General features: G+C 36.6%; 1 protein-coding gene across 11 annotated transcripts in view; it reads right to left on the bottom strand.

Annotated features, from left to right (window-relative positions):
* LOC129938805 (F-actin-monooxygenase Mical) overlaps positions 1-15,178 on the bottom strand; it is a 230,362-nt gene that overhangs the window by 48,222 nt on the left and 166,962 nt on the right. For 7 of the 11 annotated variants that reach the window (XR_008780483.1, XR_008780484.1, XR_008780485.1 and 4 more), the window contains exons 9-14: positions 15,095-15,156; positions 14,710-14,958; positions 13,878-14,375; positions 8,519-8,788; positions 8,031-8,463; positions 7,855-7,970 (exon numbers count right to left, since the gene is read on the bottom strand). Coding sequence is in view for 8 of the 11 variants with exons in the window: in XM_056046580.1 (XP_055902555.1) it covers positions 7,855-7,970; positions 8,031-8,463; positions 8,519-8,788; positions 13,878-14,375; positions 14,710-14,958; positions 15,095-15,156 (1,628 nt within the window). In the remaining 3 variants the exon portion in view is untranslated. Of the gene's footprint in view, positions 1-637; positions 7,673-7,854; positions 7,971-8,030; positions 8,464-8,518; positions 8,789-13,877; positions 14,376-14,709; positions 14,959-15,094; positions 15,157-15,178 lie in introns of those variants that run through there. The other 4 variants (XM_056046573.1, XM_056046574.1, XM_056046575.1 and 1 more) reach the window with 4 other exon arrangements.

Genomic DNA, 15,178 nt, shown 5'->3' with positions numbered 1-15,178 from the left:
GAAAAACCCCATTAGGATCGGTATTTGTGAAAACCCAGATTCGGTTTTGAGCTCTTTTAAAATAAATTTCGTTAGACTCTGTGACTAAATGAATTTTGTATATCGTTGAGTTATTTATGAAAATGTTTATTGTTTAAGATTAAGTAGCCACTTGCATGCAGCGACATAAATAAGTTATTTTATTTTTTTATTCAATGTTTTAGTAGATTTTAATAAATAAATTAAAATAAAACAATTAAATCCTTTTAGGTACGATCCCAAAAAGGCACAACACATTAAAAAAAAAAACAATGATTTGAGTTTTTGTTTTGTTTAAAAAACAAAAATGATGTAAATGACTTTAGTTTATGATTAAAAAAAAAACATTATTTTGTTATGAAAATAAAAATCGAGCAAACTGAAAAAAAAGTTAAATTTTGTTTTAATAAATTCAAATTAGATTTTTGTTTGTTTTTGGTTTTAAAACAGCAAACGAGACATATTCGAAAAATTTAGCGCAATAAAAACCACACAAAGGTAAAAATATCAAAAAATCAGCAACATTTTTTTAAGAGCTTCTTTGTCGGGATGCATTTGTTACCTTTGGAGATCGTACCCAATTGTTCGCATCATTTTAGCAAGGGAACGTAGCCAAGGGAACGTAGCCAAGGGAACTTGGTCAATTGACGGTATTTTGTGTGGCAAAAGAAGGACGAGTACGAGACGTGTGACGAAAGTAATTGACATTTTAAGTGAGATTTTTTTAAAAAGATTGTTTTTTCTAAGATATTAGGCAAGAGTCCTTGCTGGATTCGCGGCCACCTTTGTAATGTGGCGGGCTACGTTTGAAGTAATCGGTGAAGTTTCGAGATCCTGCTGAGCTGGAGGTAGATGTTGTCGAGAAATGCGGATGCGGGTTATAGGGACGTCGGCTGGTGTAGTCAGTCGAGGAGGTGTAGTCTGGGTATCGAGGTTCGTGTCGTCGGCGGCCACCTATGCTGCTCGATGTGGGGAATCTTGGAGTGGTGTGGTTTTTGGGCCGATAGCTCTCGAGGGTGTAATCGACTTCTACATCATCATCCTCGTCCGATTGTCGAGAGACTTTTTGAGCTTCGATTACTTTTTTGAGATATGGATTGTTTCCGGCGATTTTTTCTTCCATGAAGTCACGCTTCATATTGCGCAGGTGTTTGCTGCGATCCATGAGGTATTTTGTGTCCCTATCGACTCGGTTTTCGGGTAGCGTCGAGGACTTGTTGCGATGGGGACGCGATGGAGCTATGTGCTCAATCGATCTAGAGAGGCTACTGGTCGGGCTGTAGGTTCCTGAAGCCGAATCCTGTGATTTGTGACGGTAGTTGGCCAGACGATGATGTGAGATCGATGCTGTTGGAGATTCATACACATCGGATTCCTCAGGATCGGCATCTTTTTCCGGGGATCTACGAGTGAATCGGGCAAAGTCTTCATAGGTAGCCTCAACAGATTCAGTTTTCTGCATTGGTGGTTTACTTCTGACGGGAGTGGATGGGCGCTTTGGCTCTTCACTTTTCAAAATCTCAACGACCTGTTTCTCTAGATCGTTATTAGAGATTCGTTTCGAAAGTTGAGGTGTTCTTGGTCGAGATGGTGGCCTGGGTGAGTCATCTTTTGATTTGATTGAATCTTTTAATGTTTCCTGTTTAATATATTCCATCAATTTCGAGCTATGAGGTTCGTCCAAAGACTCGAGTCGATTAAGTGGGGGGTTTTCTTGTTTGGCAGACATTTTTGGTGGTTCAATTTTTGAAGATACTTCTTGAACTTGATCGGAATAATTTTGATCTCGGGCCACCAGAGCATGTCTCCTTTCCCTCTCAAGTTGTTCAATTATTTCCCATTCCTCGAGACGTTTTGTTGGAATTCGAATGTCTGGAGCACTTTTATTACCAGTAGGTGGTGAGGGTTCTGGAATACTACTGCTACGTTTGGGAGATTCTTCTTTGTCGCTTTCATTATGAAGCAAAGCCATATACTTCCGCCTTGGCATTGGGCTCTTTGGAAGTTGTTCCATGTCCCATTCGAGTGACCGCTCTCTGGATTGATTTGGATTTCGTGATGATGGAGATTCGAGCCTTGATCGCAGAAGATCTCTGTACTCTTTGGAAGGTTCATTGCTTTGGATAAGTCTATCTTTGGAATCTCTTGGTGAACTGCTCGCCGACTGATTTTGGCCGAAGAATCTAGCACGAGCTGCTTGAGGAGACTCAGGCAACGATGGTGCATTTGATTTTGATGAGTCAGACTTTCTCGAACTTTCCGACTCTCTTCTTTGACCACTGGAATCATTTAATAAATCAACAATGTTAACCATTCCTTCGGCTCTGGGAGGTGATTTTGTAGATGTTTTGGATCCTTCTCGAGATGATTCTGTATTGTAAATTTTCTCCACTTTTGGAGGGGATTTCGTGGATGCTTTGGAATTTTCTCGTGGTGATTGTTGCATTTCCGATCGAATGCTTGCGTTTTCTTCAATTTGAAGAGACGATTTGGAAGATGCTTTAGAAGATTCTCTCGAAGGTTGTTGCATTTTTGGTCGCATATCAACCATTTCTTCACCATTAGAAAGAGATTTTGTAGATATTTGGGATTCTTCTCGGGATGATTGTTGATGTTTTTCAGTTCGAGGCGAAACAGAAGACTTCCGTGCTGTTGTCTGTAATTCAGGCTCAATTGAGTCTTGTGATCGTCTTATTTTTTCGCTGGAAGAATCAGAATCTTTTCTCCATATGTCAGAGTTGGGACTATTTCGTAGGGGAGACCTAGATTCTGTTTCATTTAAGCTTCTTAAAGTTGAATCTATTTGATTCGAAGCAGTTGAATCATTTCGTTGAATTGTTGGTTGCAGAGAAGACGAATGGGAATCTCTTTGCACTTTAGAGCCTTCCCTTGAGGTTTCTAAGACTGGAGATGCAATATCTTCAAGTTTATTGTCAGCACCCGAAATCGAAGATTCTTTTTGTTCCCCCCTTAATTCTTCATCCTTTTTATCAATTTCTTCAACTTCTGAATTAGATAACGACCCTTTTCTTGGTGAAATAGGGAAAAATCCAGAGTTTCGTCGTTCGTTCAAATTTTGAAGTGAGTCAACTGAAGCTCTAGAGCCTCTTCTAGGTGTAGGAAGTAAAGCAGGAGATCCAGCTAAAATTGTCTCCTCGTTGTCCCTAAGAGAAGTTTTGGAGCTCCGTCTTGACGAAATTGATTGTGGATTATTATTTTCAAGAAGTTCTAGATCCGAAGAAATTCTTGAGTTTCGACGTGGTGGGGAGGGTAATGATTTAGGAGATCCTCTTTGTGCAGGTGATGGACTTTCTTGAGAGTCTTCTTTTTCTCTTAATTCCCTGCTGTTAGATTCATCTTCAACCAAGGCAACATTTTTCAAAGAATCTACAATTAATTGTTCTGAAGCTCTTCGCGAAATTGGTTGTTCTGAGTTTTCACGACTGATAGCAGGAGGTTTGATTGGCGGCCGAGCACTTTCCGGAATTGGACTGGGTGTTCTTTTTCGCTTGGGCCAAGCTAGTTCGTAAACTACTTCGAGATGCTGTTTCGTTGATGGTTCTTTGGTTTTTTCCGATGGATCAGGAGTTTGTGTGCGAGACTTTGAAGAACTCGAACTTGTTTCGTCACTTAATTCATAATACATACTTCGAGGGAATGCCACCGGAACTCTTGGTTCGCTTTCCTCCCGTTGAATCATAAGTTTCATCATATCCTGAACAGAAGGAGGCATATTCAACGGATGGAGCTTTTCAACAATCTTTTTAGTTTTATCCTCCGTTCTTGCTGGACTGACACTCGAAGAAGTTGAGGAGTTTTGTTTCGTTAGTTTTGCTTGCCGTGGAAATAACGGTTCAAATTTAAGCTTAGCTTCTTCGACTGTTATGGGCTTTTCGATTTGTTGTTCTTCTTCATCATTATCATCTTCATCTTCATTTACTAGAACAGCTCTTGGGGTAATTGCTACGACTTCGTCGTTCGAATCAAATTCGACATCAACTAACATATCGTTGGTGAAATGACTGAAAAGTTCTTCGATGCTGTCTTCGGATTGAGCTCGACTTTGATTTGGAGTTTCTTCAGGTACCTCGGCTATATTTTCAGAGTCTTCAGTGATTTGCTGTTGCTCTGGTTGCTCTGGTTGCTCTTCAGCTACTGCTGCGGCTGCTTCATCTTCTTCTCTGGATGCTATAGCTATTAAACTTAGCTCTTGAGCAGCATTAAATGCTTCTTCTTCATCTTTACTCAACTCAGTTATGATTTTATTGAAAATTTCATCAACGTCATCTGCTGCTTCAGATGGAGGCTTACTATCTTCTTTTGTTATAGAAGCTTTCGGACTAGGTGGAGATTGAGAAATCATATTAGTATCATCCCCAGTTACCTGAGTTTCCAATTCATTTTGAGACTCTTTTGGACTTTGTACTAGAGGGCTCTTTGATTTTTCACCTCTGTCGTCTTGCTCCAAACTTAGTCTACTCGTTATATTCTCTTCTGCTTCAACTGCCAATATCTGAGCTTGAGATCCTCTTCGACTGGAATTTTTCGGAGGTGTTTGTGATTCCTTCCGGCTTTGAACTAACTTTTCGGTAAGAGTTTCACCTTGATCACTATTTCGAGATGAAGATTTAGCGCGAACATTTTCTGATTGTTCTTCACTGAGACTTGAAAGGGTCTCAACTATCTCAATTTCAGCCTCCTTCTTGGTGTCATTCATCGAAGATTCATCTTTTCTAGAAATGTTTTCGATAATTTCGTTTTTAGACTCTTCAATTTGTTCAATCTTGATATCTTCTCTACCAATTGTTAAGATCGGTTCTTGATAAGATGATTTCTCAGTCTCAAGAACCTTTTCACCCTCAATACGATTATCTTTCATTGGGACAGGTTTGGCTTCAAAATCTGATGGAGCCTTTGATGCTTCTATTCCTAGTGAGTTTCTTCGGCTTAATTTTTCTACAATGTTATTTTGGGTAGTTTGATTAGAGAGATCATTTGATTTGAACTCTGCATTTACATTGGTCTGAGAACCACTTCTAACCAAATTGAGAATAGTCTTTAGAGTCTCCCCAGAGCCTCTTATACCTGAATTCTTCCCATCGTTTGCATTATTTTCAGCCTTATTTTTATTTTCTTGCTGTCCTCGTAATCCCTTGAAAACAGGGGGCTTGAGAACATCAGCCAATCCACTGGAACCTGAACCTCTTCGACTTAGAATTTTTTGAGCCGTATCCGTCAGATTTGTCTCAGAATCCTTACGACCTATAGAATCTTTACGAACCAATGGAATTCTTGAAGCAGCGCTCGGATTAGTTTTCTTTTCTGAAACAACTTCTACCGAATCTCTTCTAGTGACTTTATTTTCAAGACCGTTGGTTAAATTATTTTGGCTACCGCTACTTGCTTTGATTTTCTCTTCAAACGAGGCAGTTCTGCTCATAACTGATTCAACTTTCTTCCTGTGTTTCATTATTTCTTCCCGCGGAGACTTCTTTAAGATTTTAGAAGGCGATTTTCTCTTCGCACCAGATCCGCCGCTCTTTGTGGGTGATTTTCTCTTTTCCGGAGACTTCTCTTTGATTCCGAAGAACTTTGAGTACTTTGTGTGCTTCCATTGCGGTTCTGGTTGGTTTATCTTTTTGGCCTCTGCTGCAGCTTCGGCTTTTTTTTCATCACGACTCGCATAGAAGTTATCGCGCTTCTTTTGAAGGAAATTCGTGGCTTCTGTTTTCCATTCGGATTTCAAGTACTCCATTGTCTTTTCCAAATCACTCATTGAGTCCGAATTGCTTTTAAGCGAACCACTTGATTGAAGAGACTCCTTGGATTTATGCAAGCTATTCGATGGCAGAGATTCCTTGGATCTATTCAGACTGCTGCAAGTACTGCTCAGATTGGTTTTTCTCAGCTTAAATGATTCGTCGGATTTTATTGAACTCATCGATTCGAAACGCTGCAAGATCTTCCGCACACCCATAGGGCGATCTCCGTCCTCTCTCGAAAGAGTTTGGTCATGAGTTCTCTTGAACTCTTCCTCGCCTAGACTTTTAGTTTTTTGGAGTTTCTTTCTTGGATTGGGTGGCAGGCCTAAGTCAATGCCAGTTTCTTCAAGAATTTTTTCAATTTTTTCGGATATATCTTCACTTGGAGATTTTTCCTCAGTGAAAAGCTTCTGATACTCAATACTTGGTGATCGAACATCTTGTCCACTTTGAAGAATCTCATCGAGAATCTTATCGGCTTCGTCTTGGATTTTTTTCTTAGCAATAACTGGTGTTGCCACCGCTGCCGACGCCGTAGCAGTTTTCTTTGCTGCTTTGGTGCCCTTCGGAACAATCTTCTTCACAATTTTGATTCCGCCCTTTTTAGACACCGGCTTTACAACAGGTGCTTTTTGAATGTCTATAGCGCCATCTAGTTGATGTTCTTGCATACTAAAGGTTTTATCGCTGCTTGGAGCGGCTATTGATTTTTGTCTCCTTGGAGGAGCCTTAGGTATCTCACTTATATTCGAAGCCGACGTTTGGGATTTCTTCAACTTATCCCCCCCGGGAGCTATAGATATGCTTGCTTTTCTCTGAGGAACTGGAGATTGGGGAAAATACTTCGTCAAATCAACGTCTTTTAAGGTTTTTTGAGTTTTGTTCAAAGAAGCCGATGACTGTTTCTCTTGCTTGGCATTGGGAAAGTACTTCGAAATGTCTAATGTCGCTTGTTGACTAACTGTAGGCATAACCATTTGAGCTTTTATTGTATCCATAGTACCGGCAAAACTTCTAACTTCGATTTGATGCAAAGCATCACTTAAACTGGCTACTTTTTTATGCTCAGCATCGTATATCATTTGACCGGGATCCTTTTTCTTAGGCTTTGGAGTTTCAACCGGAACGGGCTTGGGTAGGGGTTCTTTGGATGGCTCTATGTACGAGATATCCATCATTTTGACAATATCAAGAATACCCTCGATTTCCATTTTTTCAGATGCAATTTTGTCAGTCTTTACCTTTAAAGCTTCTTCTTCTGTTTGGATTTGAGTGGACTTAGTCAAATTGTCTTCATTGGTTAAATTTGGGGACACAGATGAATTAATATTCAAGCCATCACCCTGATTATCATCACCATTTACAACGCTCTCAGAAGCTTTGTCATCAGGTTTCTCTGTTATGTCCAGTTGTTGTTTTTCCTTTTGCTCATCGACCTTAACTATTGCTTCGATCTTCGTATCTTCAATTTTCGTAGCCTCCGATTCCACACCGACCTTATTTGCTACTTTTTCTCCAGGAAACCCCAATGCTGGACTTTTCACACCTTCCCCCACGCTATTGTCCAGTAGCCATTTCTCTTTCAGCGAAAGTTTCTTCATTATGTCACTCTTCACCAGATTATCCTTTGCCATACTCTCAATATCTTTATTTAACTTCATCAAATTATTCAACCTATAAAGCTTCTCGCTTATCGCATCTACATCTGCGCTAAATCTACGATCAGAGCCTTGTTCGATTTTTTCAATATCCGTCTTTGATGGTGGCGGAGTTTGGGATGTTATTGAAATTTTGTCCGAATCGCGTTTAAATCTCTCACTATCACTTACTTCGTTATTCTTTTGCACACTAACGCCATCTTGCGGCGACACCACTACCACCTGTTCTTGATTCTGTAGTAGTAGAATTCAAGTATTATACAAAATTAAAATAGACCAAAAATATGTTTATTCTTTTTTTTTTAAGTAAGTTTTGGATAAAAATCTTGTGCCGTTTGTTACGAATTTGGTTTTCTCAAATCGGCCAAAATATAAGCTTTGGAACTGTAAGAATATATTTTGAAAGTAAGAATTACCTCAGTTTCTGTATCTGTTGGCAAATTGGTAGGCAGCGGTAATAGACGTACTTCTTCTCGGCGCATTTCACGAGCCTTTTTGATTTCTTCACCTTCAGTGTCATCCTTACCGTCATCTAAAAAACATTCAACAAAATTCAAAATCACGTTTGAATGTTTTTTTTTTTTTAACTAACCAGCTAATCCCTCACTAGAATCATAGAAGGAGTCATCACTATCATCACTATTACCATTTGAGTAGTGTTGTTTTCCAATCCAATCGGTGGCCAATTGAAGTGTTTGCTGAGCAATTGGTGAACCATTGGCCTCTTCAAAGATATCCGATTCGGAATCATCATCCGATTCATCAGAGCTTGAAGATAGATCCGACTCAGAGTCAGCACTGGGTTGCAAGAAGTTACGTCCTGACCATTCGTTTTCATCGATAATATGCTCCTCGGAGGGTTCTCCATCAGACATGGCATCTGTGTTTTCGAATTCAATTCGCTCTGGAGTTTGGCCACGATCGAGTAGATCCAGTTGAACAACACTTTCGGTGATTCCTCGTGGTTTTTCTGGAGTTTTTGCATCCAATCCACTGGGAGCATGAGAACCATGAGCAGTAGATTTCTAAAATACGAGATATTATATTATATAGAACTTAAATTGAATCTTTTAATCTTACTCTTTGACCAGGTTTTCGTACAACCGGACGAATGGCTTTAGCAGGCAACCTGAAATGCTGTGTACAATAGAATCGACCTTCCGGATCATCCCGATCGAAGGCATAACCACCTGGCCGTAGATTCGTATGACAATGATGACATTTCAAACAGGAACGATGTAAAATAAGACCTTCTGTAGAGATCTTCTCCATAAGGTATACAGTTTGTTTGCAGAAATGGCACTTTTCTGAGGCGGCTTGCTTCTTAAATGCAAGTGCTACTTTGGAGTTCTAAATTTTAAAAAATAAATAAAACAAAAATATTGAAATTAAAATGTTATGGTTTAAAAAAAAATTTTAATTTCTCGTGAAGCAAGTTTATGAAGCGTGAAACCGTGTTGAAAACACCAAAATGTTGTTGGTTTTTAAAAAACAAAAGAATGTGGAGAAGATCTTGTCAATCGCAACCACTTCAGAATATTTTGTACAAACAAAATTAAAAAGGAAAAATTAATAAACAATAATAACGGATCCAAAGTTCAGTATTTAAGCAGTTTAATTCAGATTGAGAGAATTTATTGATACCGAGATATTAACCAGAAAAATGGAAAGATTTGGTCATAAGATAAGAAAGACGGCAGTAACTCGTTAAGTTGCCTAAGTTTGGGCAAGGTTTAGAAAAGGAAAACCTGGAAAAAGGTATGTAACTTCAAACAAATTTAGTGCGAGAAGAAGTTTTTGCATTTGATGGACTTTATCGATAGTCAATATTTTATCTTTTCTTAAATGAGGCAATTAAATATTTACTTTCGAAAAGTCTTATACGACTTCTTGATCCTTATTTAATATTGATTGTTTAGAAGTTATGATTTGTTCGTCAACTAGCAGAGTGATAAGTGAAAAATTAGAAAAAGTTTCAAAAGTGCTGGTTGGAAGAAAAGATTTGAATATATTTTCCGATGTTTCGAAGTCAAAAAGATCCACTATCTTTGTATATGAAAACCATAGTACTCCCATGAGCAAAAACTTTTAGGGCGACCAGATGCCGAGTCATTGCATTAGCGCTAGAATCGAAAGTGAAGAAATTCCGCGGGAGCGAGAGAAAAATTTTATTTCCATTACATTTGAATTCTTGACAATTGACGGTCTTTCCTCATGTATATTAAACCAATTTAATGGGATTGCCAACAACTTCAATAAAATATTGGAATTTATATTCTTCTCGGACACACTCAATGCTGATATTGCTGTAAATTCAGCCAATACCCTACTAGTCGGAGAAGACCGACATCACTAAGCATTAGAGCTACCTTTTAATTTAAATGTATGTAAATTTCCTAATTGCTCCAAAAAATCTAGAATTTAACTTTAAAAAATGCAGACCTAATGAACTTTTCAACCTGTTATGTAATGTTAACTGGGATCATTTGTTTGAGAACTGTGACATGTGTGAGACTGTGACATTAATGCTATGTGCTATAAATTCAACTGTGTTGTCTTTAACTTTTTTATGAGACCACACCATTGCGAAAACCGCGCAATATTTCTAAATCTCCTCCATGGTTTGACTCTTGGTTAAAAATCTTAAAAAATAAATCAAACAAGGCCTGGATTAAATATAATAAAAAAAAATGATAATGACTTGGTAATATACAATGAGCTAAGAAATATGTTTATTGACTATTCAGATGTTGTTTATTATGACTTTATTTTAAATACTGAAACCGACATACAATTTTTTTCAAAGATGCTTTCGAAGTAGAAAACTCCTGTCAAACGCCTGAGTCATTGGCCCTCTCACAAAATTATCCTCATTTGAATTAAATTAGTCTTTGGATCTCTGAAGATGAAATCGTTCGCAAAGCTTCAGAACTTGACGTTTGTTATAGTCCTGGTGTACCTTCTTATATTTTGAAAAAATGCGCATCCTATTTATCCTATCCTCTTCAAATTCTTTTTAATGAATCGATCAAATCTTTAATTTTTCCTGAAATTTGGAAGAGATCGTTCATAACACCGATTTATAAAAACGGATGTACAAATTGAATACAAAATTATCGTCCCATTGCAAAACTGTCCGTCATTTCTAAGTTATTTGAGCCCATTATTTGTAAAGTCATGACGTTTAATTGTAAGTCTATAATTTGTGACAGTCAACATGGTTTTGTTCAAAATAAGTCAACAGTTACTAACCTCTTTAATTTCAGTTCTTTTTATTTAGATTCGTTTGAAAAACGGAAACAAGTTGACTTAACTTAGCTTCTAAACTTAAATCCCAAGGCTCTAACGATAAATTTGTTAGTTGCGTTTCGTCGTACTTATATAATAGAGCATACAGCGTAGTTTTTAAGAATGAGCAGTCATCATATTTTTGTACCAACTATGGCGTACCACAAGGTACCCACTTAGGACCTTTACTGTTTTTTTTTTTGTACGTTAACGACTAACCTCCTATTATAAAACACTCATCTGTTTAAATTAACGCTCATGATGAAAATTTTAAAACGTATTGACTTATTTGACGACTGTGTACTCCTACAAGATGATCTAAATAGTTTTCGCGAATGGTGTTTTATAAATAAGCTTTTACTAAACATAGACACATGTAAATCAATGTGTTTTACACGCAAACAAAATTTGGACTTTCAATTATCAATCAGACTCTTCTTATGTAAACTCTCTACTTTCTCTGACCTAGGCATTATTCTTGACTCAAAATTAACTTTTACAAATCACTATGACACATGACATAATACACTCGGATTTATAAAACGGTTTTCACATGATTTTTGCGGCCCTTATATTCTTCAACTTCTTTATATATCATTTGTAAGACCAATATTGGAATATGGATGCATAATATGGGCTCCCTTTTATTCAGTCCATATAAACAGAATGGAAGTAGAACAAAGAAGATTCATGCGCTTCTGCATCCGGTCTAACAGGCTCGAACTTCCGCCCAACAATCATAGGCTTACGCTCATTAATCTTCCATCGCTTTATCTGCTCTGTTTTATTATAAAATTAATCAATGGGTCAGCCATGTCACCATCAATTTCGGAACAATTAAACTTTATTTATAGCCGTTCAAGTAGATCCATTAAGAATAGCCGAATTATGTAATCATAGTTATAAGGTTGACATAGAACAATTAAAAATTAATATTTCGGCAATCGAAGAAGGTCTTTTGAATTTAAATAACGATTACAAGCAAGGCCCTGATGAAATTCCACCAATTATCTTGAAGAAATGTACACTTGCTATATCTAAGCCCCTTTATTTCATTTTCAATGCCTCTCTTAGGAAAGGTGAATTTCTTTCAGTGTGGAAAAAATCATTTCTTTCTCCACTTCATAAAAATGGTCCTTAACAGAAAGTAAATAACTACCGTCCTATTTGTAAATTATCAAGCATACCAACACTCTTAGAGAAAATTATATGTGAAAAGTTGACATTTCTCCTTAAGGAGCATATTTCACCTTTTCAACATGGCTTTATTGCAGGAAGATCCACTACCATTAATCTTTCTATCTTTTCCAATTTCATTTTAAATAAACTCGAAGAAGGATACCAAATTGATGTTATCTATACTGATTTTGCGAAGGCTTTTGATAGAGTTAGTCATACTATTTTGATTGAAAAACTGAAACAATTTGGTTTTCACTCAAATATGTTGAAATGGTTGGAGTCATATCTAAGGGGTCGTGTACAATTTGTTTGTATTGATCAAGTGCTCTCTAGTCCAGTTATTGTTACCTCGGTTGTCCCGCAAGGAAGCCATCTTGGTCCCCTTCTTTTTTTAATATTCATCAACGACCTGATATCTTCTTAAATTCTAATACAATTTTATTTGCAGATGATTTAAAGTTTTTCAAATGCATACATTCTTTAAATGATTGTATGATCTCCAAAAGTTAACAGAATGGTGTACAACTAACCAATTATTCTTCAACCTTAAGAAATGTACAACTTTTTCCTTTTGTCCCAAATTTTCGAAAATTTCTATTGATTACAAAGTTAATAACTTTGTTCTTGAAAGAGTTTTGGAGAAAAAGGACCTTGGTGTATTGTTTGATTCAAAACTAAACTTTAGCAAGCATATAGAATATATTGTAGCAAAATCCAATTCAATGCTATGTTTTATTAAACGTAATTCAAAAGACTTCAAGGATCCTTTTGTCCTTAAATCTCTATTTAACTCCTATGTTAGATCAAGCTTAGAATACTGTTGTGTGATTTGGAATCCTTACTACAATATTTATTCAAATAGAATTGAAATGATCCACAAACAATTTACAAGGTTTATAATTCAGAAATTAGGTTGGAACATCGAAATCCCGTCGTACTCGACTAGATGTAAACTTCTTGGAACTCAGTCACTTGAAAATAGAAGGAAAATGTTTTCAGTAATGTTTATAAGTGACATTTTGTCGCATCATATCAAATGCCCTCTCCTTTTATCGTTGATAGGTTTGTATGCTTCCTCGCGTCAAATAAGAGAACGTTGCTTACTCCGAGAAAAGAAACATAGGGTAAACTAAGCTTGTAATGAACCTTTAACTCGCTGTGTTAAAAAAACTAATCTCATTTCAAACCATATTGATTTTAATTTTCATATAAAAGATGCACTTTGAAAAATAATAAACTTTTGTTCTTTTCGAATTAAATAATCAAACCATGTTTATAAAATTGTTATTATTATTATTATTACACTTAATGTTATGTATTATTACGCCTATTTTTTTTTTTTGTTATTAAATGATTATTTATTTCTTGACCTTTTGTAATCTAATTGTAGATGTTAAGATCTCTAATTGATGTGAATAAATAAATAAATATTATTGGATAAGAGTTACCTACATATTTACTTGCCTATAATAGTTCATGTTATAATTCCCTAATACATTTTTTAAATCATCAAAAATGTAAAATCTCAACCGAGAATATAAAATTCCTACACGAAATCTCAATTCACCTGCTTTTGTCTTATCATCCTTGTATAGAAGATAAACTACCGTTTCGTGTAACCAAAAAATATAACCATCAAACCAAAATACAAACACAAATAAACAAATGTGTTTTCCTCTCGCACTCAGACTTTCGTTAATTCACTATAGTCTTTCTCTATTTCAAGTTATAACATTTTTGTAAGTCTCCCGACTGCAAATGGATTTCTCCATGAATGTCTTCACTAGACGTTCCACAAAAAATATCTAGATGCCGCCCTATTCGACTTCCCCAATGAGGGTACTATGGTTTTTATATACAAAGTCACTATCTGAACACAACTGCAACCAATTGAATTTCGTAATCTTAACATAACAAAAATATATATACAAACAAAAAAAAAAACAAAAACACACACGTCAACACTACTCACAGATTTAGCAATAGGCTGTGTTGGTGGCAATTTCTCTTCGGACGTATCTTCTTTCTTAACAAATTGCCCGGCAATCGAAGCAACTTTATTCTTGCCTCGTTCACCAACTTCCAACACAGAGCCTTCCTTCAATTGTTTATCGAGATTTTTCAATGTTTGATCGATTTCTTTGAATTTTTCTTCACTCGAATCCTGTCGCGTTGGTTTTGACATTTTCGATTGTCTAGCGACAAATTGTTCCTTACTCCATTTTGGTACTTTCTCACGTCCCTTTAAACCGATTTCGGTTTTCTTTGATTGTTCGATTTTCTTCTCGATTTCTCGAACATTCCAGTCATTTGAATCGATCTTTCCAATTGCTCGCATTAAGTCTTTGGGTTTCTTTTCTGTGCCATAAGCATTACGTGATGTAATTTGTTGTTCCATCGATTTGATACGATCGCTAAATTGTTCGTCAGTACCTCGAGGCATAGCCGATGATATTCCTCTTTCACGGTCCTTATACACAACAACAATAAAAAAGGAAAATAAATGAACAAATGAAAATGAAACAAAATTTAACTTAAAATAAACAACTCAAAAATCTATAAATGTAGCACTAAAAAAAAGGGTAGCAGTTAAGAAAAAACGTCGAGGGTTAGTGGCAAAACATCATCAACAACAACAACCAGGATTTGCTTTATTAGTTTAGGTTAACCAAGGCGAATTTCTTCGACAAGAATCAGCTGAGGCATATTTTTTTTGTTGGAGGGCTTTTTAAATCAGGAGAAGGCAGAAACATCAAAAACACACAAAAACAGGCAAAACATCTTGACTGGGCACACATCCTTACAGGATAAAGAAGCTTTCGTTCAAGCTCTTTTACACGATCGTTGAATATCGGTGCTTGCTGGCGGTACATGTATATCGAATAGTCCTCAAATGGACTCGATTCGTCACTTTCTCGTAATAGGATGTTCGCTTGTAACATATGAAGACTTTTGTAGAAATTTTGAGTCTGTTGGAAGCGCTGCATGCGACGTTTACTTTGACGATCTTGGCGATTCTCTTCGATTTCTTTAAGACGTTGTTGTCGCTCCTCCTAGGTTTTTTTTTTATTTTTTTTTTTGGTTTAGTTTTGAAAGATTATATAAGGTGCAATGGGGCATAATAGGGTGATATTCAATTATCGGACGGACAATGAGTGTGGAGTTATGTGAAAATCTTAAAATACTTACAATATTTGTTGTTTTTTCAGCACTTCGTCGTTTCTTTGCTCGTCTTGGGGTATCCAATTGAGCTAGAATGATTATTTAGTTAGT

This window comes from Eupeodes corollae, chromosome 1 (assembly GCF_945859685.1).
Source record: "Eupeodes corollae chromosome 1, idEupCoro1.1, whole genome shotgun sequence".
Classification (NCBI taxonomy): domain Eukaryota; kingdom Metazoa; phylum Arthropoda; class Insecta; order Diptera; family Syrphidae; genus Eupeodes; species Eupeodes corollae.
Note: the sequence above shows the minus strand (reverse complement) of the source record. Positions and strands in the feature narration are given on the sequence as shown.